The 27,177-nt window shown below is 40.7% G+C and overlaps 1 protein-coding gene across 10 annotated transcripts in view; it reads left to right on the forward strand.

The window, feature by feature from the left end:
* BBX (BBX high mobility group box domain containing) overlaps positions 1 to 27,177 on the forward strand; it is a 140,589-nt gene that overhangs the window by 79,188 nt on the left and 34,224 nt on the right. For 9 of the 10 annotated variants that reach the window (XM_058822550.1, XM_058822554.1, XM_058822544.1 and 6 more), the window contains exons 5-9: positions 4,025 to 4,223; positions 9,575 to 9,642; positions 16,384 to 16,464; positions 18,650 to 18,730; positions 24,098 to 24,178. In XM_058822550.1, the coding sequence (XP_058678533.1) occupies positions 4,025 to 4,223; positions 9,575 to 9,642; positions 16,384 to 16,464; positions 18,650 to 18,730; positions 24,098 to 24,178 (510 nt within the window). The remainder of the gene's footprint in view (positions 1 to 4,024; positions 4,224 to 9,574; positions 9,643 to 16,383; positions 16,465 to 18,649; positions 18,731 to 24,097; positions 24,179 to 27,177) is intronic. The other variant, XM_058822572.1, reaches the window with a different exon arrangement.

Consider the following 27,177-nt stretch of genomic DNA (forward strand, 5'->3'; position numbering starts at 1 on the left):
TTTAGGTTAGATTTTGTGCCATGCAAGAACCTTTCAGTTTCTTGCCTGCTTAAGACTAGCAGTGATATTACCTCAGCAGTATGCAAGTAAAGGCACTTGTATATTTACTTATATATGTGTAGCTGTATGCAAGATGTATCATTTTGGAAGATAATGAGGCACCCGAACTTTTTGCTGGCTGGAATTATGAGAAGTTTCCTAGTAGGTAAGGTACCTTGGGGTACCTTAATCATCAGGAAAAACTGGCCCCACACTCTCTCTAGTTTCCATCTTGTGGTTTCTGGTCTCTGGCAGCAACAACTGCCCTGGAGACCTAGTGCTGCACCTGCAGAGCTTGATGTCTGCTTTTGCTGGTGTTACTTTATTAGTAGGCTTTCTATTTCTATCCTGCAGGCTTCCTAGATAAGCTTAAATTTGAAAGTTTCACTGTCTAGGATATAATCCCAGTAGTTGATACATACTCAGAAAGGAACCAGAAGTGTTGCTGTATGTTTTAGCATTTTCCTTCACTGAGAGAAATTAACCTGACCACTCATAAATATGCACCAGCATTTTTATTTGCTTCCATAATAAGGGTAGTGTTTTTCTGTTAACTCTTACAGGACTTCCTGGGAGTGTTCAGCTGCCTTAGGAAGTATCTGGTGAGATTGTTACTGTTCAAGCCCTATTCCCTTGCTAGAAGACACTTCATTTTTAAATATGTCTTTGCACCAGCAAGATCCAGGCAGTCAGGATTGTTTCCCATAGGGAGCAGCCTGATAAATGTGATTAGACATTGGAGTGGACTGTCCCAGAAGTTGGTGGAGTCATGAACCCTGAAGGTGTTTAAGGAAAGACTGGACATGGCTCTGTGTTACGGTGTAGCTGGCATTGTGTGTTGGTCCATAGGCTGAACTCAGTGATCTCAGAGGTCTTTTCCAGCCTCGCTGACCGTGTGATCCTGCTGCCATTCAGTGGCTGAGCTGAGCACTTCTCCCTGCTGCTCCTCGGCCAGTGGTGTCTCAGGCCCAGTCAGCCACACTGGCAGCTTGCTGGCCTTGTGGTGCCACTGCTTTGGCAGCTCCTCGGGGTAGGAGGGGACAAATGTCCTGGCTTGCTGGCTGGAGTTTGGCAAGGCCAGTGGCTGATGCATGGACTATAACGTGTAATGCAAACCCTGCATCCTTCAGGAGTGAAAAGTGGAGTGCTATATTTTCTAGGGAATTTTTTTTTTATGTTAGGTCTCTGGGATTCATGTGACATTTAATAGCATGCGTTTAAAATTAAACACGTGCTAACAGCTAGCCTGAGGTGTAGCTGAAATCCACTTGTGAGCTCCTGTTCCTACCAAAAATAGAGGAAGCAAATCTTTTTTTATTTGGTGATGAAAGCATCTTGGGGAGTTTTAACCTCAGTTCTGAAGGGGCACCGGTCCTGCTGCATAACATAACATTCTCCAGGCTTTCACAAAACAGAAATAAGGCATGATCCCAATCCCGCAAACACTTCTTGTTCTATTTCTTACCTGAAACTTCAGAGCATGATGCTGCTGGGCAGGCCCTGCCATTTGCTGTGGAAAGCAAGGTGGTGTCTTTCATTCCAGGTTAGGCACTTATGTTTGGGTTGAGGTTTTTTGTAGTTTTCATTGGTTGGTTTGGGTTGCTTGTGTTTTGGGGTTTTTTAATCAATTTTAGACGTCTGCTTAGACTGCTGTGTTAAGTTGCACAGTTGGTGAAAGGGAGGAAAGCAGTAGGTAACACTGTGGTCTTTGACTTTCTCTTGTTACTTTGTAGCTCATTTAATTTATCTGCTCATGACCTGGTAAGCAAAATCTATCTGTTTGTTTTGGGCCTTGGTCTAGTAGTCACAAAAGTCAATACCAAAAGGGTTTTTAAGATTTGGATCAGGCCCCTGTATGCATTTATATAAAGTACTTCTTGGCCATTGTTTAACTTTTTAAATATTCTCTTTTTTTTGTGTTGAAACTGAACAGTTTCAATGAGTTGTCCTCCCTCAGTTTGCTCCTTTGCCTTCAGAAACTGCAGTTAATGTTCACTTCTTGGCTTTGCAGAGAAAAAAAAGACATTAATAGACCAGCTCACTTGAATTACTCTTGTTGAAAACTGATTAAAAGCTTATTGCAGCCTCGTCTCACAAATGGCATGCATCCTAGTTCTCATTTGATGGGCAGCCTGTCGGCTTGTCAAATTACTCAATAGAATAATTCAATTACTCAAAGCAGCACTGCTGATATGAAGAGCTTGTGTAGCTCATTGCTAGCGACTCTATGCTTTTCACTCTGCAGGCTGGTAACATGATTTGTGAGTGGGCTGTGGCTTTAACAATGGAAGGCAAAGCTGCTTTGTCGTGTATTTCCTTTCCTCCTCTTCCCTTACCCTCCCCTTCCTATCCCTTCCCTCCACCAGGCTATTTTTGTGGTGTACTGAGCTCCCAAAGCAAACCGAGGGAAAGGGAAAAGGAGTGAGGCGAGCAGTGTCGCAGTCCTTACTTTGCAGATTTAATACATACACCCTATTCAGAAAATACAGCATGTATGTGGGTCAGTGATCCCTGCAGATTTTTATTATTTATAGCCATTCCTATAAATACAGGACTTCCCACAGCAGGGTTCACGCAGTGCCGTGTTTCTTGTAAACTGAAACGTTTTTATCTCTGCTACGGTCTGGAGGTAGCAAGTGCCAGCTCAAAGGTGAAGATAGAAATGAAAGAAAGCAGTAAACGTGCAATGGTGACCCTGCCACAAAGCAGACTGTTCAGCTGGGAAAACACTGTAGTGGCTCTAGCAGAGGACAAGGCTTTCAGTGCAATTTCTGTATTTGATGCCCAAGGGATTTTTTTTCCTCTCTATGTTTCTGTGTATGCATGTGCATGGAACATAGGTGCTTCTGTATGCCATGACCGGGACTGATGGCAGCTGTGTGGGTGGGAATGTGTAATCACAGAACAAACTTCCTGCATCTTCTCTGCCATGTGCTTCCAAGCACAAAGAGTCACTCTTTTGGTCTTGTGCTGCCCCTGGGAGCTACCCAGTCGTGAAGGGGTGTTGGGTTCCTTCTCCCTGTGGTGAGCACTGGTACTGGCTGGGTAGTCTCCCACAGCAGCAAGTGCTGTACACCCCTATCAGTTGTTAGGCAAACATCTGCAGCTGGAATGTGTGGCATGTTCCTCTGATTTGCCAGTTCTCAATCTTGCATAGCAGCACATGTAAAATACTGAAATGCGGTTTTCTGTTACTGTTCAAAAATCTTGGTTTAATGTTGGTGTTTTGTTTTGTGAATAAAATAGATCCTGGTCCTTTCCCCCACCCCCCAAACTGTGGGATACGAGCCCTTTCTCCCACTGCCCATGTGTAGTTTGGCTTCCTTTGTTTCGCTGCCTCATACCAAAAACACAGCAAACAACTGAGAGGTGTGCTGGGTGCTCAAGGCCAAAGAATGTTTTAAATGGTCACAGTTTGTTTTATGCTGCCACACAGCGTGGTACATTTTGGAAGGAACACTGGGATGGTGTTATCACAAGATACTGAATATGACATTGTACTGGTTGCAATTTGTTTTTGATGCCTGGTTTGGGAAAGCATACACTCATATTCTAAAATACAGAACGATTCAAGAAGAATTAGTGCGAGTTAAGGCATCATGCTGCATTTATTGCTAAATGTGTGTTTTTATTTAATTCAAACTAGAAAGAAAACCTGCAAAGAATTCAAGTACCTGTTTCTCAGAGCATGAGCATACAAGCACTGGGGAGCAGTTGGCAGGATCAGAACTTCAGCCTGCTCTGGGTAATAGACCCTCAGGAGAGGAAAGAGAAAACCCACTTTTTAGATACAACTCTCCTTATCTTAATACTTCTTCTTAGCAAATTGTGTTGGTGGTTGGACTCTAAGCATGTGATTAAACTGTTAAAAAATCAAGATATTTAAGGATTAGTTACTGTATTAAATCCTCTTACATGCAGTGTGCTCTGGTTGCCCGGTGTAGAGTATAATGTAATGACTGGTAATTTCTCTTTTCTTTTCTAGTACAAGGATGCATTTATGAAAGCAAACCCAGGGTACAAGTGGTGCCCCACAACCAACAAACCTGTGAAAACCCAGGCATCCAGTGTTACAAACAGGAAAAAGCTATGGGCCATTGCATCAGACTCTGCAAAAGACTTACCGAGCCCAAGGAAAGTTACCAAAAGTGAAGAAATGCCACAACTTAACTTTGGGATGGCAGGTGAGATCTGGGCATATGGTATTGAAACTGAATTGGAATACCTAATTTCTTTAATACACATGGTCCTGTAGTGTCCCAGATTAAGTTGCCAAAACTGTAGTTAAACCTCTGTGTATCAGTTTTCTAAAATTTTCCATAGTGCATGATTTATTTTCAAAATGTGAGGCATCCTAACTCTTACCCCCTGTAGGGCCCAGATTTGATTGATTTTTTGATTCCAGTTTATCTGCTGTCAGAGACTTCCATTCTCTGGTTACTCTGGTTAAAAAGGAAACTGCTGATTGTGTGCATTGTGCTTTTCTGTCATAGAATGCTGTACTCTTTTAAGTAATTTACTCTTTGCAAAAAAAATTTATGGGTGTCTCAAGTTGGATATGATAATCTTGTAGATTAATGTTCCACTGGGGCTAACACTTTGGTATTTTCATCAAGAGAAGCATAATTTAATTTCACTTAAATGTGCTCTTTTGCCCATTATATTTCAGAGGAGCAAATTCTAAACTTCTAAACATTTGGAAAAAAAATTAAAAAGAAATATATGAAGAAGTATAGTATAGGTGGAGTGCCTGAGCTGGTGAAAAGCAGATAATCTCTCACCGATATCCATAAATAGCAGAACTGTTGTAATCATGGCCTTGAAATACAGGGACATTAATGTTAAATACTGGTAGCTTCAGAACCTAGCAGTCAATGTTAAAAAAAAAAAATTCCCTGCCATTGTTTTTTCCTTTTGTTTCCCTTGGGGTTTTTTGTGTTTTGGGGTCTTTTTTGTTTGTTTTGTTGGTTGGTTTATTTTTTTGCTTGTTTAAAGTTTCAGATGCATCAGTAGTTATAAAATTAGAAACTTTGTCATATCCTACCTGGTTTATGCCAGGTGTGTAACAGATAGGACTTCTCTGCTTAGAGAGATTGTGAGCTGGAGAGTAGAAAATGTTTTTATGGAGCAAGTTTAAAAGAATGAAAAGGAACAAAGAGGCATGTATATCTTAGTATAGTACTATGAAAATGCCTGTAATGAAATTTCTTCTGGCTCTTGAGGAACTGTGAAATGTGATCAAAATAAGTGTTTCATGCTGCATAGTTCTGGTATATGGGAGAGCAGCTCGAAAAATCACAAGCCCCTTCAGACCATTCTGCTTTTGCTTTTAGAGGAGTCATTTCTATGCTCCTTAAATATTTATTGACTTAACGCAAAGAACAAGTAACAAGCCTTAATCTACCTCTCATCCATCCCCCAGTGGTCCTGCTGGGCTATCCTAATGTCAAGTTTTTGTGCACAGAGGTCTTGAATCAACACCTGTCAGAGTAGGGGAGAGAGAAATTAAGAATTAATTAGAAACTAATCCATTGTTCTATTTATAGAGCCATTTATATCTGAAAAAAGTCCTTTAGTGCTACCTGTGATAGTTTGGTTTTTTTTTTCCTGCAGGCTGAGTCAATGAGCATAGTAATTCATGGGATCTTGCTCCAATCCTCATGCCAGTGAAGGCTGGCAATATCTTGGGTATAAGAATACTTTATAAAATACAGACAGCTTCTGACAGAGATGTTAGCAGCATCCACATCATGACAAGGGTGCCATGCCAAATGGATTACTGCTTTGTCAACTATACACCAGTTCATGCTATATATGTTTATTGGGCTGTTCTCTGCTTGACTTCAGATGATAGTTCAATTCAACTCTCACTCTTCTCCCCTGTACAATCTCTTTAAAATCCAGCTTGTATACTATCTGATGAACTGAAATGTAGCTGAGCCACCTCAAAAACACTTTTACCTTTGAAATGCCACTGATTCACTTGTATCTTCAAGGCAGGTAACTTCCTCAAGACAGGGTTTATACGAGTCTAGAATCATGCCAGGATATCTGTTTTGTTTGTTGGTCATTGCTAATCATGTCTTGATTGCTTTTTGTGTACTATATTTTACTTCGGAAAACCTAATATGTAGACAGTAAGATCTTACTTTGTTTTTGTAACTCCTATACAAGTTGTTTCTGTCCTTTTTTTTGGCTTTGCAAAAATAACCATGCCACATTTAAGTTTGTTATGCTGACCTACATTATATCAAGAAGCTGAGGTATGGCACCAGCATTGGGCTTCTGACCTGCAGTGATCATCCAGCTGGGAAGCTGTAATTGAGCATGTTTTTCTCATTATATGGCTCACCTGTGTAGGATGTGGGGCAAAGAACGCTGCTGTTTGCAAAAGCTTTGCCATGCAAATGTGTGAGATTTGCAGTACTTGCATATTTTTGCTTCAGAAGAAAACCATCCATGCCAAAATGCTTTTTAGTGAGGCAAAGGCTGGAAGAAAGACACTTTTAGAGTAGGCTATATTCCTATAGAAACACAGTTTGTTTTTCAGAAAGAAGCTCAATTATGCACCCAGGTAAAAGTTGGTTGAAGCTAGTTCCTGCTGGCCTTCTTCCTGCTTAGTACTTCCTCAGTTTGTTGTTTCCTCTGACAGAGAAATGATGAACAAGCCAGCCTGCTGAGTCTGTAACCAGCCCAGTACTAACAAAGTATGTCATTCCCAAACAGAGAGATGGTTTTAAGTTTCATCAATATTAAAAGCTGTTGAGAAAGTCACGAATCGCCTGCCGTTCTGCAAGTCAAATGTGTGTGCTATTTTCCCAGTACTGTTGATTTAAGAATAAATTCTGTAAAATGCCCCTAAAAATTCTTCTACATACCAGTAAGCTCCTAGTGCCAGAAGAGAATATATTGTGCTGAGAAGGCACTATAAGCATAAGGCAGTTTTTGGATATGTACATTTTGTCTTCCCTTAGGTGAAGTTATTTTGTAATTGAAAAACTTAGTAGAAGGATTTTTGTTTTTATCATGAACAGACATCTAAGCACTAACTCTCTTCTGCAGCTGCAGCTTAAGTGTTCAAGTTGTTTAAGCATCACATTAAACTTTGGTTTCTAATTCATCTGTCATTTTTTCCTTCCTCCTAATTTTTATATTTAAATAAACAGTTTAAGTATTTGCTTACTTAGGGAGAAAAACACTAAACCACACTTCCATCTTTATTCTCTTATGATAAGCTACTTAATTGAGAGGCAGAAAGCCAAAACTAACAAGAAGATATTTAGAAGACAGGCAAGAATTTCCCAGTTGTAAACTGGGTGTTCTTGAGATGGCCAAAGCTGGGGAGGGGGAAATGGACCAACAGGTAAGGAAAATAAAGCACAAAAGAGCATCTGAGAGTCATTAGGGGGAAGCAGGCATTAGAAAGTGCTATACTGCAGTTTGTCAGGCAGAGTGTTTTCAGGACCCCCCTCATCTGATGTGGTTGCACTGCTGGTTATCTGTATACAAGAAAGACAAGCTGCACCTGGAATAACTGCAGAGGAGAGCTGTAGGAATTGCTTAAATTATGGGTGATGGATGTGCTTTATGACATTGGGAGATCTTGAATTGTTTAGACCAAGAAAACAAGTGGAAGAAGAGTAGGAAAAGTCCTGTAAATGCAGAAAAGGGAGATACCATTTAGGGAAACAGGTACTAATCTTAGAGATGCGAGTACCAGAAAAACATGTACTACCTGGCCTTGAGGATATTTAAGCTAAAACCTGGAAGAAAGCCCTTAATGCTTAGAAGATTTTTATCCTGTAAGCATCTTCCAAAGGGAGTAAAGAAACTAGAAAACAACCAGCCAAGGCCTTACTGTTTAATATGGGGCTCAGTAAGTTTATGGAGGACCTGGAGATCTCTTCCAGTCTCTCCTTCCTCCTGCTCAGGCATTATCTTCCAAGATATGTGTTAACTTTTCTCTTCCTAATTGCTCTGATGTCTTCTGGTTTGAAGGACTGAATGGTTTCTGATCAGCTGCTTGGATGGCAAAAAGTGTTGTTGCTGATAGAGTCACTTCACTTATGAATTGTGTTTAGATACTTACTGGCCCTGCACATTTTCTGTCTCTTCCTCTTACTAGATCCTACACTTCTGATAGTGCCTTGTCTTTTCATAGAAGTGTGCTTTTTTTTTTTTTTCCCTTTTTAATTTAAAAAGGCAGACTTCTTCAAAAAACCTAAAACCTCTAAAACACATGTGTATTACATGTTTATTGTGGTGAAGGAAAAAGTTAATTCCAGTTGAATATTGGGTTTGAAGCTAGGTGCTATTTAGGATGCCTGTTTAATAATATGCCACTCTTCTATCCATGACGTAGTGAATGAGCCTGGTTTATTTACATTGTTTTCCTCTGTTTCTATTTAATACCCTTCTAAAAGACTATTGGAAAATTTTATCTTGGGAATGTCAGTGAGAGATGTTCTGTGCCGGAAAACTTTGGGCAGCATCTGTGATATTGAATTAAACAGCATTGATGAGTGTTCCCATGAATTGGACTGTGATCATCTGCAGCCCTAAACTGTTTGGAGGTTTACAGGTACAGGTTTGGCCCATGTCAGCTGAAAAGATAAAAAATCCACTCGCATTGTGGCTGTTGCATGAGACATTTGGCCACTGTGTCTCCCTGTCTCTACATGACAGTGTTAAATCACATGCCTGCATTGCTCCCAAGGCATTCTCCCAAAATCAGACAATTAGTCTTCATAGTGATGAAGAGCAACCACTGTTCTGAGTGGAAAAGCTACTCCATGAGTAACGCACTGTCAGAGTTTATTGCTTTCACTTCTTGTCATTTTCTGAGCTCCTGAGGTGCAGGAAGGCCAGAGGGAAAAAGCTGTCAGTACCAAATACTTGGAGAAAGAACATTTATATCTCCATTTTACATTCCTCAATTATGTATTGTATTGGCAGGGCAACAAGTAGGCAGGCAGCTTGCCTGGTCAGTGCTTGTGCTGTTCTGGCTTTATGCTTCAGAGCTGTCAGGCTGGCACTTTTCACCACTAAATACAGCTCTAAATTACAGACAAATGAAAATAGAAATTTTGCTTCAGAGCTTGATTGTGTTGTTTTGTTCCATTCTTTTATTTATTCAGTTGCCAAGGAAGGAACCGCTCCCTTGGTAGGAGCATCCACCAACTTATAAACCTGTGCATTATTAGAGCATCTTTGTATATATTTATGTGTGAGATCATTTCAGTTGCTGTTTTAAAGATATTCATCTCTGTAGTACATAAAACCTTTGGCAGTAGAATTGTAAATCCATGCAATGGGGTGTTAAGCACACAAATCCAATTAAATCCTTCAAACAGCTTTGAAAGCCTTCCCAGAGGGTACAGAAATGGTTATTTGTGATTCTCTTGAACTGCCTTTTATGGCAGCTTGCTGAGAGTGTCTGTGACAAATAGTCTTCTGGGTCTTTAGTGGTGCAAGTGGTAGGTTTTTTAAACAAGCAAATGAATCAACTTAAGACTTCATTTTATTCTTTTAACAGATCCTACACAAATGGGAGGCCTGAGTATGCTGCTTCTAGCAGGGGAACATGCACTTACTGCACAAGAGGTAAGGAACTCTCTTCTCTTCCTTACCATGAACTCTCAGTCTAAAGAGCTTGTAAGAGGACCAGTGAGGAATTAAAGTGTAGGACACACCTCAGGTAACTTCAGCTGGGAATGAAATGTGTGTCTTGTATCCCAGCTGTGAATGTGGGTTGAGCAGAGTTTAGTATTAACTCTGCTGATACTTGAACATACCAGTGAAGCCTGGCCTGTGAAGAGACATTGTCAGAGGTAAAAAGGTTGAAATAATGTGTTAACAAACAGTTGGTTTGCAAGCTTTTCTGGGCAAGGATTCTATATGCTTGTGCAATGCCTGACACAACTGTGGCCTGTCACTAACAGACGAATAGACAAATAATTTCCTATAAAGTCAGGATCATTGTATACACATTCTGAAACCCTGCAAGTGCTAACAGGTAATTGAAGTATTGCAGTCTGCTCCTATTCACTAAATCATTATGTCTAAAAAGGAGTTTGTAGTTCAGTTGCCATCACAAATGTGTTTTTACAAAGGAATCTAGTAAGTGTTTGTGTATATCTCCAGTAGTGCAGACATTTCTGGTCTTTCTTTAGACTGATTATTAATGTAATCTGGTTTTTAGGCCAACTTTGAAAATTGTTCAAAAGGTGGCTTCTTTGTTGGATATAGTAAGTAGTACTGCCATAAATTTCTAGCTCTAGGGAAGAACTCTCTTTTGTTGTTGTTGTTGGTTTTATTGGGAGGAAAAGTAATAATTAACTTAATCTATATGTGTAGTGCATTTGGGATGTATTGCTTCTGTACTGCCAGAACTCCTCAATGCTTTGCACACCAGTTTTAGCCATGGAAGTTTTGTGCTGTGTGGGTACTGGCCTTCTGTGCTGCAGCATGAAAAGTAAGAAACATTCATAAGCCAAGTTGACAGAGAAGTGAAAAGAAATACATTATTTTGTGCTAAAATTATACTGTCCTTCTCAAACTTGTAGTCTCTCAGCTTGGAGCATACAAGCTGCTTTTACTATGCTGTTATGTTTATATGTGAGGGAAGGTATATTGTAGTCACAGATATTGCATTCCTTTAAAAAAGGTCTTTGCTATGACCTTGAGAGCTGAGGTGACTTGATTCTACAAGAGTCTCAGTAGTATGATTTCAGATGGCAGTGTAGGAATAAAATCCACATGCAGATTTAGAGTCAAATCAAAAAGCATATTGTGTGATTGCTTTAGTGCGTAAAAGTTCTTTTAATCAGAACTTTCTTATTTTGAGCAAAAGACATGTTTCCTGTGTGCCTCAATAAATCCTGGTTTTCCCAGTAGAAGTGTGCAATACAACTTGTGATGAAATATTCAGCTTATGTATAAACTACACTCTACTCTTCTGAGCCTGTAGTCTTCTTTTGAAACCTGGCCCTCCACATCAAAGAAGCAAGCTGTGTAATCTGCTTTCCCCAAAAGAGCAAAATAATTGTCATAAATACAGCCCAGACAAAACTAGTTGGGGGATTGCTAGAGTTGAGATGTGCCATAATGTAGCCCATACTTACTAATGAATTACCGTATTTTAATTGTCCTGCCCTACCTGAGAAGTGGTTAAGGGACAGAGCCTTTTCCCGGGAAACTGCACACCTCTGATTCTTTTTGAGGGTCCCCTTTGTAAAATACGTCCTCCAGATCAACTGGGGAGATTGGTATTCTTGGTATTCTTAAAGAGACACAAATGAACAAAGTTCAGTCCTCCTCATTGTGTGTTTGCAGGAGTTAAGTCTCCAGCTGTGTGTCCTGGCACTGAGAGATTTTCTTGGTTTCTTTTGTGTGGCAGCCTTGGTGTGTCTTCCATTTGTCCTTTATTTTCTTATGTTTCAGTGGTGAGTCAATACAGAACAAATATTTCTTAGCCATGTGTTTCTCAAATGCAGTAATGATACTAAATCTGTTTAGACTTGGGTAACTGAACAGCTCTTCTGTCTTCCCACCCTCAAGCGTGTAGACAGAGGAGATGTAAGATGGTCATCTTTCCATGCCTTTAGGAGGATCTATGGTTGGATTTCCATGCTTATGATCTCACACGTACACCAGCATCCTGGAGGTTAGCAGAACATGCTAGGAGGAGTATGACAGACTCAGAAAGCAGCTCAAGAATTCATTGTAGAGCTGGGAAGCTGCTTTGCTCTTGAGGGGAGAGGAGGAGCCAGTTCTGTTGTATTAGAGTTGGTATTCACATGGGAGAGAATATGGTGTACTAAGGTGACTACAGAGGTATGGTTAGTGAAAGAGGTTCAGAAGTTTCTTTATTATGGAGAATGTATGTATTGTTTTTATATGCTTGTGAGTATATAAATATACATTGTACATTTAAAGCCTTGGCAATTTCAATTTTTAGGAAAAGGACAGACACTGTCATATTTTAAAGAATGGTCTAAATTATAACATGTAGTCTAAATTATCATGAAGTGTGTGTATACACTTAAGATACATGTACACCTGTATGATTCTTAAACTGGGGGTCTGCCAGACACGGTATTAGCTGTGACATGCATATTGACTGCTGTGTGTATATATGATTGTGTAGCCTTGGGTGGCCTTGTAAGCATAGGTCTTAGATAGATACTCCTACAACTTTAAAGTTCTTAACAGAGGGAAGGGCAACACTGGCACAGTTTTGCTCAGCACTTGAGAGAGGATGAAGGACGTTGTATTTAGAGGTCTGCTAGTTCAATGAAGAGTATTCAACATCTGCTGATGTTCTGGCAAGTGTATGCTAAATGAATGGATAGGGGTTTTTCAAGTGAGGTGTTTAATCTTCAAGTTGTCAGGAGCCCAGATGTCACGTAACCAAGTGACCAGCCAGCAGGAGGATGGGAAGAGGCACAACAGTGATATTTACAGAATTGTTTTGAGGCTTCAGTTGCAATCTCTGTATGTTGCCAGTATGTTCCCAGTTTTGCAAATTTTTGTAATAGACTAGAGAGTTTCTTTTCTGATAACAGAATTCAGTAGTGGCGGGTGATTGATTTCTAGGCAGCAGCTGGCGTTACTAAGCAGATAGGCAAGAGAAGCTACAGACCTTTGTGAAGGTCCGCCCGAAATGAACGGGTGACGAATGATTTTTGGGTGCAAAAATAACCAACACAAGGCACAGGGGTTTTGCAGTAACAAATCAACAAGGTGCAATTTTATTGATTATAACCACAGCTAAATATGCGTTTGGTTAAGGGATCCGGGGAAGAGAAGGGTAAGACAAAGAAAAAGGGGAGGAAAGGAGGTCAGGGAATGGGGTATAGCTACCAAAACGTGATGTCTTTGGGGTCCCGCCGCCGAAACTCGCTGGTACAAGTCTTGGGGAGTACTCAAAGGACAGTCGGACCGAACCCCAATATATATACTGTTCTTGGTTGGGGGAAGGGTGGCTGAAATTAGGTTTCCATGGAGGGGAGAAGTCCATTGTTTTCATGGCCAAATGCTCACAGGTACATTAGGTTTTTCCCCCTCCCTGAGTTGGGAGGGAGTACAGTCCCAGTCTCTGGAAGGAGGTTGCCATGGGGGTGCCATGGGGGTGCCAATGGGGTGCCAGAGGCGTTCTTGGTTCCTTGATGAGGGGATTTGCATCTCTGTTGGTCCGTCACGGTGGTTGAAGACAGGCAAGAGGGGTCTTCTCATAGAGCGGAGGGGAGCCACCCCAGAGCTCAGTCCAGCCAGGTCAGGAGTTTGGAAGAAAGTCCAGTTCAATTGTCCAGAAAAGGGCAGCATGCCCCCTTCGAGTACAGCATGGCGTTCTGCAAGCATCACTTGTGAACACACTAGATAAGCAGGAGACTTTCTTTCCCAACCGGCTCAGCAGTTTTAACTCTTCGGTAGTCTTTTCTCATGACAATTGTGAGGCAAAAAATGAAGGATTTTCGGATGGACTTCTACAACCTTGTAGGTGAAGGACATGGATATGCAGTTTCCCCCTGCATTTTGAATGCTTTCATCGGTTACACAAGACAGCGGTGTGTGAACATATTTTACTGAACACCTGAGCAGAGATGCCGGACGGATCATCTGCAGCTGCTGTGGTTGTGCCAGGCACAGCCGGCTCCTCGGCGCAGGCTATTGACAGCAAGGCTGCAGCCGGGTGAGCAGCGCTCCTTGCTTGCCCGTTCGCCTCCCTGCACATCGCCCATACTCGTCCGTCTGGCCCTTTCCTTGCCTTACAGCAGCACCTAGTGGACTCTCGGTGGGTTACTGCCCAGAAATCCCGGCAGCCGGAGCGGCCTCCAAAGCCTCCAGAGCCTGCCTGTCTGCGGCGCCAACGCCTCGCAGCCTCGGGGTGCGGCCGGCCCAGGGATTTCCTCCGCCCTCGCTCCGTGGGATCGTTTCAGAGCAGGTTGTGGTAACCTGCAGGGAAAGGAAGGCCTGTGGTTTTCTTCTTTTTGAGAGCAAAAGGCTATCATACATGTGATGCAGGGTCCGTGCAAAGTGTGAATCACAAGTGAAAAATCTCTCAGGGCAGCTCAAGAGAAGGCTTGGAGGAAGAAATGGGATGTTGAGGACATTTTATTAGAGCAGGAAATAGGACGTACAAAATGGCACTATCGGTGCATCTGCTCCTTTTGGTAATTATTTTAATGCTTTGATTGGGTTCAACCTGGCAAATGGTAGAAGTCATGGAGATAATAAGTTTCCCACAGGTCAAGAGTGTTTGGAGAGCAGCAGAGTAGAAGAAACAAGGTCTAATTAAGTGCTCTGCCAAGTAAAAGCAACAGCATTAACTTTTTAAAGAGTAGCAGGAATTGATGAGAAAAACGTAGCGGTTCCAACTACAAAACCTCCACTGGGTTACTGAGCACCAGCAATCTGCTCTACACACAAACCCGTAGAAAACTGGGCTTCACATCTCCCACAGCAAGTGGTTCTGGTACCACCAGGTGTACAAGCTGTGCCCAGCCCGCAGCACATGCCCTCCGAGGCAGCGAGAAGGCTCATCCTGAGTGTCTGACAGCCCCTGTGTTGTGGGGGCTGAGCCCAGATAGCCCCTCTTGGAAGGGCACTGCCGCTCCAGCATGGTGCTCCTGGGGTCCATGGCTCAATGGCTCCAAACTCAGAGCTAAGCAGTGTAAAACAGCTGCTTGAACTGCAGAAAATACGGGAAACAAGTCCAAAATTTGGTTATTCTTTTAAGAATCTCACCAATGCAGTGGCCTAAAATAATCAAATGAATGTTCAGACGTGCAAGCAGCTGCCTTACATATTTGCACCTTTGCAGAATCTCAGACCTTTGGAGATGGGTCTCTCAAAAGCAGCCAGATATTCTTCTGGTAGTAGTCCGGACTACTGTTGAGGCACAGACGTCTTAAACAGACTGTACAGAAACATGATAAAAGTCAGTAATAAACATTACATCAGTGAAAACAGTAGCACAACCTACTAAAAAGGCAGAAGACAGACATTAGAATTACATTCTTTGTAGCCCTTTGGGTTGCTGTACTCCCATAGTACACCGATGAAACATTCTGCTCAGTGTTTAACAGGAGTCACTGTTGCTGATGAGGTTTATGGCAGGAAAGAAGAAAGTTTGTTTGTATGTAAGCAAATTGTCACATTGGTGAATTTCCCCTTGTCCTCTGGGCTGCTACACTTGGATTTTGTGTTTCCAGGGGAGCGTGGGTAGCAGATTCCTGAAAGCAAATGCTGCTGTTGCTATTGCAGTGCTTCGGGATCTCAGACAGCAGCAGCAGGGCAAGCTGCACAAGCTGTGGGGCTTTGTGCTTACTTACCAACAGGTGCAGTCAGTAGCTAAATCTTATGAGCTTTCACCAATAAAAGCTGTTGATTTACTTGCTTAGGTAATGAATAAGAAAAAGCCCCACATTTATTTTTTAATTTGTTAAGTAAACTGAAATTTTGAGGGGAAAAAAGTTGTTAGGGAAAAAATTTCCATCCTGTTACTTTTTATAAAATCTTACAAAGCTTCCTTCCTTTTTTTCTGTTTCTTACAAGCCATGTTACATACCTTATTTTACACTAACAGTACTTCATTCTCCTAGGAGTTACACATGTAAATATTTTATACTCAAATGTGACACTTAATGAATGTATCGTATTTGATAGAATTCCTTTACAGAATAATACTTGATTAACACATTTCTAGCTAATAAGAATACCATGGCTAAGATGTGTTAATTCAAATAAGGCTTTTGGTTTTGAACAGTCATTTGTTTGCATTTTGTTTTCAGTTATAATGACTTTCTTGCACTGCTTCTCAAAAGCACCCCTAAAATGTACACTTAAGTACATGATTAGAGAAATTTTAGGCTTGTGCTACCCTTATCTAATTATTTTCATGCTGTTATGATTGGAGATTATTTTTCTAAATAGTATTTCTGTCATCAACTGTGTCTTCAAAAATTTTTTTTACCTTCTATGTAATCTTACTCTGAATTATAGATGTAGTAGTGTTGATAGCATCACCAATACAAGATGGTTATGTGTGTAGTCCAGTATAATCCATTGAGTATTCTGTTGTATAAAACTATTCTGACAAGTTCAGAATCATAAAAGGAGAAGAAAAGCCTGGTATTTTTGTGGTCTTCTTTTCCAAGAAAGTTTGCAAATGCATTATAATGGGTGCTAAACAATGTTTTCATCTGTAAATATGATTTAATTTTTCCAGGACTGTGAAACATTAGCTTGCCCTTCTTCTCTTAAATGGTTTATTTTGCTCACTGTTGTTTTTAGCTTGAGGGAAGCACCTTTGAGGTCTTACCCTGCACTCTCCTTTTTCAGGTTTCCTCCAGTACTTGCCAGTCTGATACATCTAATTCTACAGAAGCCTGTCAGAAGTCATCATTGTTTCAGTTTGCAGAGGTGAGTTTCTTTAAAAGAGTTTTTTTCCCTTAGTGTATCCTTTTAAGAAGCATCTGATGTCCAGCTGAAAGAAAAATGAAATGTCTTTAACTAAAATTGATGTTTTTATTTGTTCCCTCATTTTTGGGTTTATGCTGTTGAATCATTTATCAGGTTGGTAAGACTTGAAGTGCAAGAGAGGGTGTTTAGGACCCTGGTGGAAACCCAGGTGCAATAATGGAGCACCTGGTTTAAGCTATAATTTGGAGATATGTCATTCCTGTGCTTAGTTTTAAACTAGAGACTTATTAACTAAGGTTTTAACATGTATTTGGATGTTTCTAATCTAATGTGGCTGCTTTAGTCACTGGCTCCATCAAAAATCATTCTAGTTCTTGACTCTCCAAAATTTTCTTCTAGAACCACCAAACAGCTCTATGCAAGTGTGCTTTGATTTTGCAGTGTACAATATTTTTGTCAATATACTCCAGTTATTGCTAGAAATGTAACTGTGGTGTGTGTGTGTTATTACTCTTTTTCTTTGAAGAGTTTCATCCAAGTCTTAATGGGTTTCATAGATGTAAATAACATGACAAAAATGAAATTGCAAGGAACTCTAGCCCTCTGCAAGCATCAGTTGTTTCTTGAAATAATCATAATACATGACACAGAAATATTTAGTTGTATAGATACTGATTTTACAAGACACTGGATAGTTTTTAAGTAAGTGTATATGGAAAGAAATTTTGTCATAGTGAAGGTTTTTTATTACCTGTATTCACACCAGCTGTGAATCTGACTTGTGTGTCTTTGTTACCCATTGCCTTGTGCACTTTCATACTCCTCCCTAAAAGATCATCACTTTGGGAGCAGACACATTGCAATCCTAGCACACAGGAAATGGGACTTCTTTTTCAGTTGGATATTTTAATATCAGTGCACAAGCCCTTGAATTCCAGCTTAAGATCTGAGTCTTTCAAATATATTAGAAGTAAATTGGAGCACTGATCCTTTATTTCTGATTAAAGATAATGGCCAGAATGAAGTAGATAACCTGTAATTAGGCTCTTAAACAGCCTGCTGGCTTTTCTTGTTAGGAAGAGGAAATGCCCGGTGTGCCAGCAATGAAGAGCAATACTTAGATGCTTCTTAGAATTGGTTAATTCCAGTATCACTTATGACACTTTTGTGGTAATGATTCAACGTCCATCTTCCCATATTTCTGAGCTGCTTCTGTGTGCTTATACTGTCAGTAGACTAATGTCTTGTATTGAATTTCACTGCTGAATCTTTTAAAGAGTAAGACAAATACCAGCTCACCTAATTGTTTCAGTTCATTTTACAGTGCCGAAGGAGGGAAGTGCCAGAGACTCATGTGGTAGTAGGCAGGAATTGTGTGCTGCCAGATATGCCCTTGCTAAGGATTTCTGACCTCAGGCTTTTCCTTACCCATTGAAGAAAATTTTTAGTGGGTGCCAGGAAACAAGCTCACCTGCACTGCTAAAACATGTGGTTTAGAAGTAGCCTACTGATGATCAGTAATTAGAAATGCAAATTAGCTAGTCTTATTTTTCGAGGATGTTAAACATCCTGTAGAGAGGGTGCACCTAACCATTGCATGGTAGGTATGTGTGTCAGTGGCAAAATAATTTATACTTGTAGTGAAGTCTAGCGTTAATCAGAAGTGTCATTTGCAACAAAACTAATTGACACAAGTTAAACAGTATGAAATGCAGTTACCTTGGTGTGGGGGATAGATCTGGTGTCTCAGAATACCTGCACACATTGTGTTTCTCTCCACACTTACCTTCTGTACTAAGTAGCAATTTGTGCTCTGTCATCACCACCATTCTGCAGTCTCAGGTCTTCCACTGAACTGTGAAATACAATACAGTGTTAAGTATTGGTTGCTAACCTTTCTTTGATATATCAGCAGGCAAATAAAAGCCTTCAAAAAAAGCTTATTTTGTAGATTCTAGGAAGGATTTTCCTTCTGAAAAGTAATTCAAGATTACCATTTCACAGATCACCTGTTTATGTGTTTCCTGGAAAGCAGATACTGTTTGTTCTAAGGGTGTGTTGGAACTTGTTTGCATACTCTGGAGTACCAGGAATCTTTTTATGACAGATTATAAATTTAGCATGCTGAAGTGTGATACTGAAACTGAACAGTTAGGTAACACAAGCGTAATTGTTTTCCTGACAGATCTCTTCCAACACGTCACAGCCTGGAGTCCTGGGGGCAGTAAAACAAACGGAGGAGTCTGCATTGTTTCAGTTTGCTGAGGTACAATGGCTGAATGTGGTGGGGGAGGATGGGAGGAAGCAAGGAACCGGTAAGAGTTGCTGAGAATGGCTGAGCACCCTGTCTTATCAGAGACTCCCATCAGGAGATGTGTATCTTCCTGACAGTATTGTGTTAAGAAAACCGTGGGGTGAATTACCAGTGACTGGATGAGATGTTGGCCAGTTCTACCAGCTGAGAGGTATTGGGCTTGTGAACATTACCTAGCCTTCCATACCCAAAGGATCACTGCAGACTTACTATCCAAATGGCCTTTTAATTTACATCTAGGAAAACAGCAATTAAAAGACATTCTGAAATGACACTGTGCTGCCTGTGGAAGAGGCTGCAGCAGGGCAGAATGGTGATTGCCCTAGAGGCAGGAATCATTTGGAGAATCCTTGCAGGTCAAAGGAAGCTTATCACAGCAGCCACAAGGATATTTAACAGCATCAGTTAAGTGGTGACTTATCAAGCCTGTCAGTTTCCCATAAGTACATAGCTTTCTGCCTTCCTCCACACATTGAAGATTTAGAGTTTGTGAAATGCTGCTTTTAGGAATTTCTTCTCCCATGTGTTAAATGTGCCTCTGTGAATTGACTTTCCACACATTTACTCTTCTTGCCCATTTGGGGGAGTCTGATACTGCTTGCAGAATCATTTAAGGCACAGGTGCATTTTGTGTGTGCCTGAAAAGGCTGGGATTGGAGCTGGTGCTATTGCAGAGGAGCATAAGGGATTAAAAGATACCCTGATTGTTATTCTGTGTGTCACACACTTCCTTCTGTGTAATGTTGAGCTGATTGTCTACTATGTTTTTTCAGCTTGCTGGAAGGGGCCTTGGTGTTTTTCTTAGGAGGGCCAAGGAAGACAAACCAATTTACTGATTCAGTGACAGAAAATACCTAGCTACAAGCACTCCTATAAAAGATAAATACAGTTAATAACTCTAATCATGAAAGTGTTTTCATGATTGTAAACCACAGCTTTGAAAGTTAGAAGTCAATTTGCAAAGCTCTTTTGAGAAAATTAGAATTGAGCAGGATGAAACTATGTGCTGAAGGTAGACTTTTAAACCAAGTTAAAAGATACAAACTGGAGAACATTTTTTGTTAATTTTACTGCTAAATACTGGAATAATACTGCAAGTGAATCTGCTAACTTAGTTGCAAAAATCTCAGTCATTCTGGGTATCTGCAGAGTTGAACAGAGTATGTATTGCATTTAGTACAACATTCTTAACTTGTCACATAAAACCTGGCTTAGCCATACTCTCAGAATTTCACAGAACCTAAAATCATTTCCTCTCCTAATTGAACAAACAAAATGACAAACCTGAAAATTGTCATACTGATGTGATAGTGCTTTAGTTGCATTCCAGTATGCTGAGTGAGCTCCTTTGGCACATTGGAGTACACATATGAATCATCAAATATTAGGTAGAAGAGGTGCTTAGAAAGTTAATTAGGATTTACTGAGGACAGTTTTAGAGTCAGGGTTAATCTCTTTTTCTTGTAAAAATATTTAAATGTGTGTGCAGTCTGGAGGGGTTGGTTTTGTTCTGTGGCTGGAAGTAGGAGACAGAAATCTGGTAAAGAGAAAAAAAAAAGAAAAAATTTTAAAACCCACCTTGTTAGCCATGGTTATTCTTCCTGCAAAACCTTAATGACAGTGATGAACATAATTTTTTGTCTATAGCAGTAGAGAAATGGTACTTTTTCTTAGCTTGTAGCCTGATGATTGAATTTAGGTTGCTCCTGGGGAAAGTATTGAGCCTGTTACAGAACCTTTTTAAGCTTTCTCCCCTGCTATTAAATCTGCTTGTGCTCTTTCAGCTATAAGGGCTTTCATTTGCACAGGCTGTCTTTGTGAAATTTGGCAAAAGTCCTATTTCTTACTGTGCCACTTCTTCTTGCATCTTGTCTATATGAACGCATTGCTGCGTTTAGAGAACTAAATTATGGCAAGCAATTTGCAGTGGGCTGCTGTCAGCAATGTACAGTGCTACAAAAGAAAAAAGAGAAGGAGAGAAAGTAGTTATTTAACCAGTAGCCAAGTAGACCTGTGAAGAAATGTGAAGTGTGCTCTGGTCTGATGTGCCTGGAGACTTCTGGCAGCCGTCCCAGCTCAGTTTTGGTTCTGGCTGGGTGTTCCTCATATGTTGCCTTTCTCTTCACCGCCCTTGCAGCAGGGTGAGTAAAAGTGCTTCTTTGTGAAGACAGTGATCCCATTGAGTAGGTTTGTCATTTAAAACAGACACCTTTACCCCAGGAGCACAAGTGCCCTGTCACTCAGAAACAGCTCGTTATGTGTAGAGTAGCTTGGGATTCTTTTTGTCTTTAAAGCCTCAGTTAGTCTTTCATCTGGTTGTCTAGCCCAAGTGCTGTAGTTGTCAATTAAAGCTGTTCAGGATATGCCTAATGAGGCCTGCCCAATGACTTGCCACAACAGATGATGAAAATCATGGAAGCAAGACTTCATTGGGTTCTGTGGGTGCACAGGCAAGTGCCTTGGAGGTCTTCAAAGATGATGTGACATCCTCATAAGAGCTTTTTGAAGTTTGGATTGTTGTCAAGTTATGCTTTTGGCTTTCTCATGCTTCTGACCTTGGCAGTAGTTGGCCCTACTTTTGTCCTCCTCATGTGAAGCTGTATGGAAAGGCTGTGATTTCTGAGCAGTGGGCTGTGGTCCGTAGGGCAGGGGCTGTTTGCAGGCTGTCTGCTCACAGGGACTGGTCACTGTCCCTGTCCTTGCCATGAGAGGGAAGCAGAGCAGATGGGACCCCTTCCTCTCGTGGTCTTACTGCATCTGTGTTTGGCAAATGTGAACAGATGGTGGTGATTGCTCCCTTGAAAGATGAGTACCCCTTGGATTTACTTTCCTAAACTCTTATTCATTATTAAAGAAAAGGCTTCTGGAGTATGGAAGCAAAAGAATTGCTAGTTGAGCCATCTTAAAAATAAAGTGAATCCACAACCACCAAACTCTTTGCTTTCAGCAGCTTTTCTAAATTTTTTCCCAAAGTGATTTAATTAAAAAGAAAAAAAAAAACAAAACAAATACATGTGCAGTATGCAACAAGGTGAATTTTTTTTGCTAGTCCAGCTTGTTATTTTCATTTAAGATAAAAAGCATGACTCAGGAGGATTTTGTCCATGCTGCATTCTCACATGCTCACTTTGAGAAGGTTTGCTCTGTTTATTTCTGTGCAGAACAGGAAGTTTGAATCCAAAACTTTTGATCAAAATACCTTGAAATTTGGAGTGTAAAAACTAGTGAGTGTCTTCTCTTCCAGCTTCCATATGTAAAGCTGTAATCTTCCCAGGTAAAGAAAAATGTATTTGCTGTTTGCCCACATACTGAAATTATTAAATGTTTGTGTTGGAATGCAATGCCTGTTCTAGGAGGAATATGCAAAAGTAGTTCCAGCTTCTTTTGCAAACTAAAATGTAATATAATAGCTGAAGTCCCACCTGTATTGTAATAAAAGATAGTAACTTGATCCTGATGATCCTCCAGTTAAACCTGTACATCAGTAAAGGGCTCTTTGTGGTTGTAGTACTGCGGATTCTGATTATTTTTAAGTCTGGGAAGTGTCCTTAAGACAGGGAATGGGATCTGTAACCTCACTGAGAGCTGATTGATCAGCCATTCTTTTCCTTCTGATGTTTGGCCAGTAACTTCATCAGAATGAGTTATATGCTTCTGTCACTTGCTGTTTGTTTTCTTAGCTCTTTAAAGGTTGAGTTGGTTTTTTTTCTGAGATGAAGTGTCTCCTTCCTCTCTTTCTTTTAGTAGTATAAAGATCTCACATTTTGTTAGGAACACCTATTGTCTTGTCAAAATTTCTTTACTGTTTCCTCACTTTCTGCATCAGGAGGCAAGATATGCCTGTATATTCTCAAGTTATAATTCAGTGTATGTGGGTGTTGTTCTATCCTTTTTCTGCCATTCATGTTAAGCAGAAAAAAAATCATTGAGATGAGCATTTGTTAAAATAGGAGGATAAAAAAAGTTGAAGTGCAGTGTACAAGATCACTTAGTCAAGGAGGGTCCTGAGCAGCTTCACTGAACTGTCTCAAAGCAAAACTAGGATGTTGAATTATTTCAGTTCAATATTAAAAATTACTGTTGGTGCACATTTGAGTATTGTTCACTGTGCTGAAGTAGCTTTAAGTGAAATGGATGTCCTGGATTTTGGTGGAGGAGGATGTGGTGGGGAGTGTAATAATAAATTCTTTGACAGGTAACTGAAAGATAAATTCTTCAAATAACCTAGTTCAAAAGAGAGAATTTATTACAAGGAGAAAGGCAAACATGATAATTTTTGCATCTGGAAGATCATAGAACCATAGGATGGTTTTAATTGGAAGGGACCATAAAGCTCATCTTGTTCCAGCCCCCTGCCACATGCAGGGACACCTTCCACTCCATGGGGTTTCTCAAAGCCCCACCCAGCCTGGCCCTGAACACCAGCCTCTCTGGGCCACCTGTTCCAGTGCCTCACCACCCTCTGAGTTAAGAATTTTTTGTAACATCTCCCATAAACCTGCCCTCTTTCACCTTAAAACCATTGGCCTTGTCCTGTCACTACCTATGTAATCATGGTCCTAAATGTGATTTTTGTAGTGAGGGAGATACCATAGAAACACTGATGATTTTGTCCCAAGGCTTTTAAAGGCTTCTAAGTCAAATACTACTATGCAATGCCATGCCAAAAAGGTCACATATCAGAAATTTCTTGCATTTCTGAATTCATAATGCTGCACTAGAAAGCAGGTCTGAAAAAATTTGGCTGTAAAAGCAATTCCCTAAAGTGGTAATGGCAGTTATTTACTTATCAAAGGTGCTGGCACACCAACAGCCAGCCTTTGGGAGGCTAGATTTAATCTCCAGATATAGGTCTTATTTCCTTTTTCATAACTAAAGGAAGTGAAACAAGAACTGCCTGTGAGGACAGGTGGTCCTCTTCTATGTCTAAATAATGGGAAATACTGCCCAGACCTTCTGGGAGAATTTAATTTAACCTTAACAACTAATAGGGCATATTTTTAAGCAACAGGTATGATTTGTTCACTTGGTCACATAAAACTTATATAAAACACATGACAGAATATTAGCTGTGGACAGTACAGACATAGAGTATCCATGAACATAATCTAAGGAAGGAATGTGGTATTTGCTTGTGTTCTTCTGTTTTCTACATATCTGTTAAGTGTTTCTTGGATGGGGTTGCCTGTCTGAAGTAGGGCCTTTTGCCAGAAAACTAAAATTTAACTAATCTCTTGTTTTCTATTCTTTTTTCCCCTCCCTTTCTGTCTCTCCTGTGTACCACTGAAATATTTTCTCCTCTGTTCATTTGTAACCTAGATCTCATCAAACACTTCCCAGTTGCCAAGTCCTGAGCCAGTAAAGCACTGTGGGAAGTCGGCACTCTTCCAGTTGGCAGAGGTAAAGTTATACCCACTGGTGTCAGAAGGGGAGGATGTGTTTACCTTTTCCACAAAAAAGTATTATTTGTTTAAGGTTTGCTCTAGTATCAAATTTCTTGTTTCCAGAAACATAAATTAGTAAATAATGACATACCAAGAGAAGTAGGCAGTGGCTATGGTCCCAGGGACCTAGTCTTTTAGACACTTGTGAATGTGCTTATTTTCTTAGAGACAGCACAGAAAGTTACACTTCTTTTTGGGAAAGTTAACTTTATAACAGTAATAAAAACAATGTTCAGGTGAACAGCAAAAACAGGAGGTAACAATATTCTTAATGAGGAGCTGGATACCAGGATTAAAAAAACAAAGCTTTAGTTGTGATGATTGGAAGGTACATTGCTTAATTGAGGACTGAGAATAGGGAAAGGTCATCAGGAATCTGTATGAAGAGCTGGAAGTTGATGCAGTGTATTAAATTCTGAAATTGGCAACTGTTAGCAGTAATCAAGAATGCTGGGTCAGGTTTCCTCAAGGTCCTAGAAATTCTCTGTGAGTCTTAAATATAGCCTTGTAGAGGTCTTCTCTTTGATATGGATGATTCACTCAATGTGATGTGCAGATACTATTCTTTGTGATGATTGAAAGATGAAGATACATGCTGTATTCCAGACAAATAAGGAAGTATGCTAGCATGCTACTTGTACAGTTCTTTTGTTGGTTTTTGTTGTGGTCTTTTAGTTTGTTTCAAATTCACATCCTATTTCAGTAAGGAAAATGGTTCTCTGGATCCTCTCTAGTTGCAGACAGCCCTATATTCTTGCTGGTGAGATCAGTCCCTCTCAGGAAGAAGGCAGAGGTTGGAAGCATTGAAATGAAAGTATTTCATGTCTTGTTCTAGTCTTGCAGGACTGTGGCTTTATAGGAATTTATATGAGTGGAAGAAAATCTGCCGTACTGTACAGGCAGTCTGGCAGTAGTAGAGTTTGTGGCTATGTGCTCCATTGCCAGCAGTGCCTGTGCAAGGGTGATTACACCCAACTGTGGTCAGTGATCCATAAGGGTATTTGGCTGTTGCAGCTCTGGGCCAGCAGAAGGGCTGGGAGTATTTACTCAGGGACACCAGAAGTTTCTAACGTGGCCTTTAACAGGACAGCAGCAGGCTGAGTAGTGCTGTTCTGGAGTGAGGATTATTGCCGTGTGCAGCCTGATCTTTAGAAGTCAGCATTGGAGGTTGTGATGTGACCATGAAGCTTGTGAAGCCCCAATTTAGTAGAAGGACAGATGCTTGTCCACAGGAGTGCACAGTTTGTACTGCAGGTGGCAGAAAAAGCGAAGCTAAGTCTGGCAGCATGACGTTGTGTGTTGGACAGGTTTCCGTGATCTCTCAGTGATTGCTCAGATGGTGTCCTGCAAGCCTAATTTAATACACAAAATGGACGTTAAAGGCTCTGATTCAAACAGGGAAAAACAGCACAGCAGATGTGCTAGGCACATTCTCCATGTCTCTAGCTCTTGTAGAGGTGAGCACATCAGTGCTGTAGATTTTTTTTCTTATTTTTTCCCCAGTTTTGGAGATCTCTAATGTTGGATCATAGTTCAGTAAATGATATGTGAGAGATTCAGCTTGAGTTTTCAGATGCAGTTCAGTCCCTGATTTGAAGCATCCCAAATAAACCATTTCATAATCACCTCGAGGGTGTCTTAGGTTTGCAAGTGGATTTGGCAGACAGCTTGCTGTAACTCCAAACTGCAGATGTTGTGCACTGGAGGGGACTACTGTTTCCATGCTGCTGCCATGGCAAGTGTCTGGTGCGTGGGAGCCTGTCTTCTTCAGCACACCACGCTGCTCTGCTCCTCCTTCATCTCTTTGCTATGTAGATTAAACAATTTTATCTTCTCCCCCCCCCCCCCCAACCCTTCCCTATCCCTTCCTTTTTGATATTTCACAATATTTCACAGATGGTGATTAAAATAAAATGCTGAAGGGGGTTTAATTATTATCTAAAACTTCTGAGGATTTCTAAGTTTCTACAAATGGTTGGAGCCACTCTGCATTTGAAGCTTGGGAGGTTGTTGCTGTTCAGTTCTGCTGAGTCCCTTGCTGTGTTTAGCTTCAGTGCAGAGGCACAAGAGTAAGTGTTGGAGTGCAGGAGTGGAGCATCGCCTCACCAAGGCAAGGAGCCCACTCAGAGCACTAGCAGCACCTGGCTGTCAGCAGCATGTGGAGGCCTGAGCTCTGATGATCAGAGCTTGGGAGGTGCTGTGAGGAGCTGCACCTTCCAGGAGATGTAGAGACAGTGTTGGTTTTTGTTTATTTCCTTTATGGCAGTGACAGGCCAAATTCTGCAATCGACTGTGTAGGCCCATGCTGATTGAGAGCAATGAAAACTGAGTTTGTGGGGACAGGGAGAGACAAAAGGGTGTAAATATTTTGGTTCCTCAGTCCCTTATAACTTCACATTCCTGTGCAGCCTAAAGAAGGAGGTATAAAAAGCCCATAAGCCTGGTCTGGGATGATGGGATATGTCCTTAAAAATACAACATTTTCTTTAAACTAGCGGCCAATCCTGATACTGATACTTTAAAGTTGTTTAGGAAAAGATAATTTCCTTGCACCTGTTTCAAAACTGACGCAAAATACTCTAAAGTACTGAAGAGGATCATGGCCTGATGCAGGAAAAAGATTCTTGGAGGATAATCATCATGACAGCCTTCTTTTATTCCGAGGAATACTAAAGATTACCAAAGGCTTGAGGGCTTTTACTTAACTTTGGGTTCAGAGCATCTCTTTTATATGAGTCCTATAGGATACCAAAAGGCAATATCATAACCTGAAAGAAATAGCCTCCTTAACCCGTGATAATGAAATAATTTAAAATTTTGGGATCTGGTGTCCTGCTAGGCCTTTAAAAACACCACCAGCTGGGCTGCATGCTGGTGTAGATTGTTGTTTAACTGCTGGAGTCTGTTCCTGTGTGAGAGAGCCTGTGTTTCAGTTCATCCTGTTCCTCAAAGGGA

Source organism: Ammospiza caudacuta, chromosome 2, assembly GCF_027887145.1.
Source record: "Ammospiza caudacuta isolate bAmmCau1 chromosome 2, bAmmCau1.pri, whole genome shotgun sequence".
In the NCBI taxonomy this organism is placed as follows: Eukaryota; Metazoa; Chordata; class Aves; order Passeriformes; family Passerellidae; genus Ammospiza; species Ammospiza caudacuta.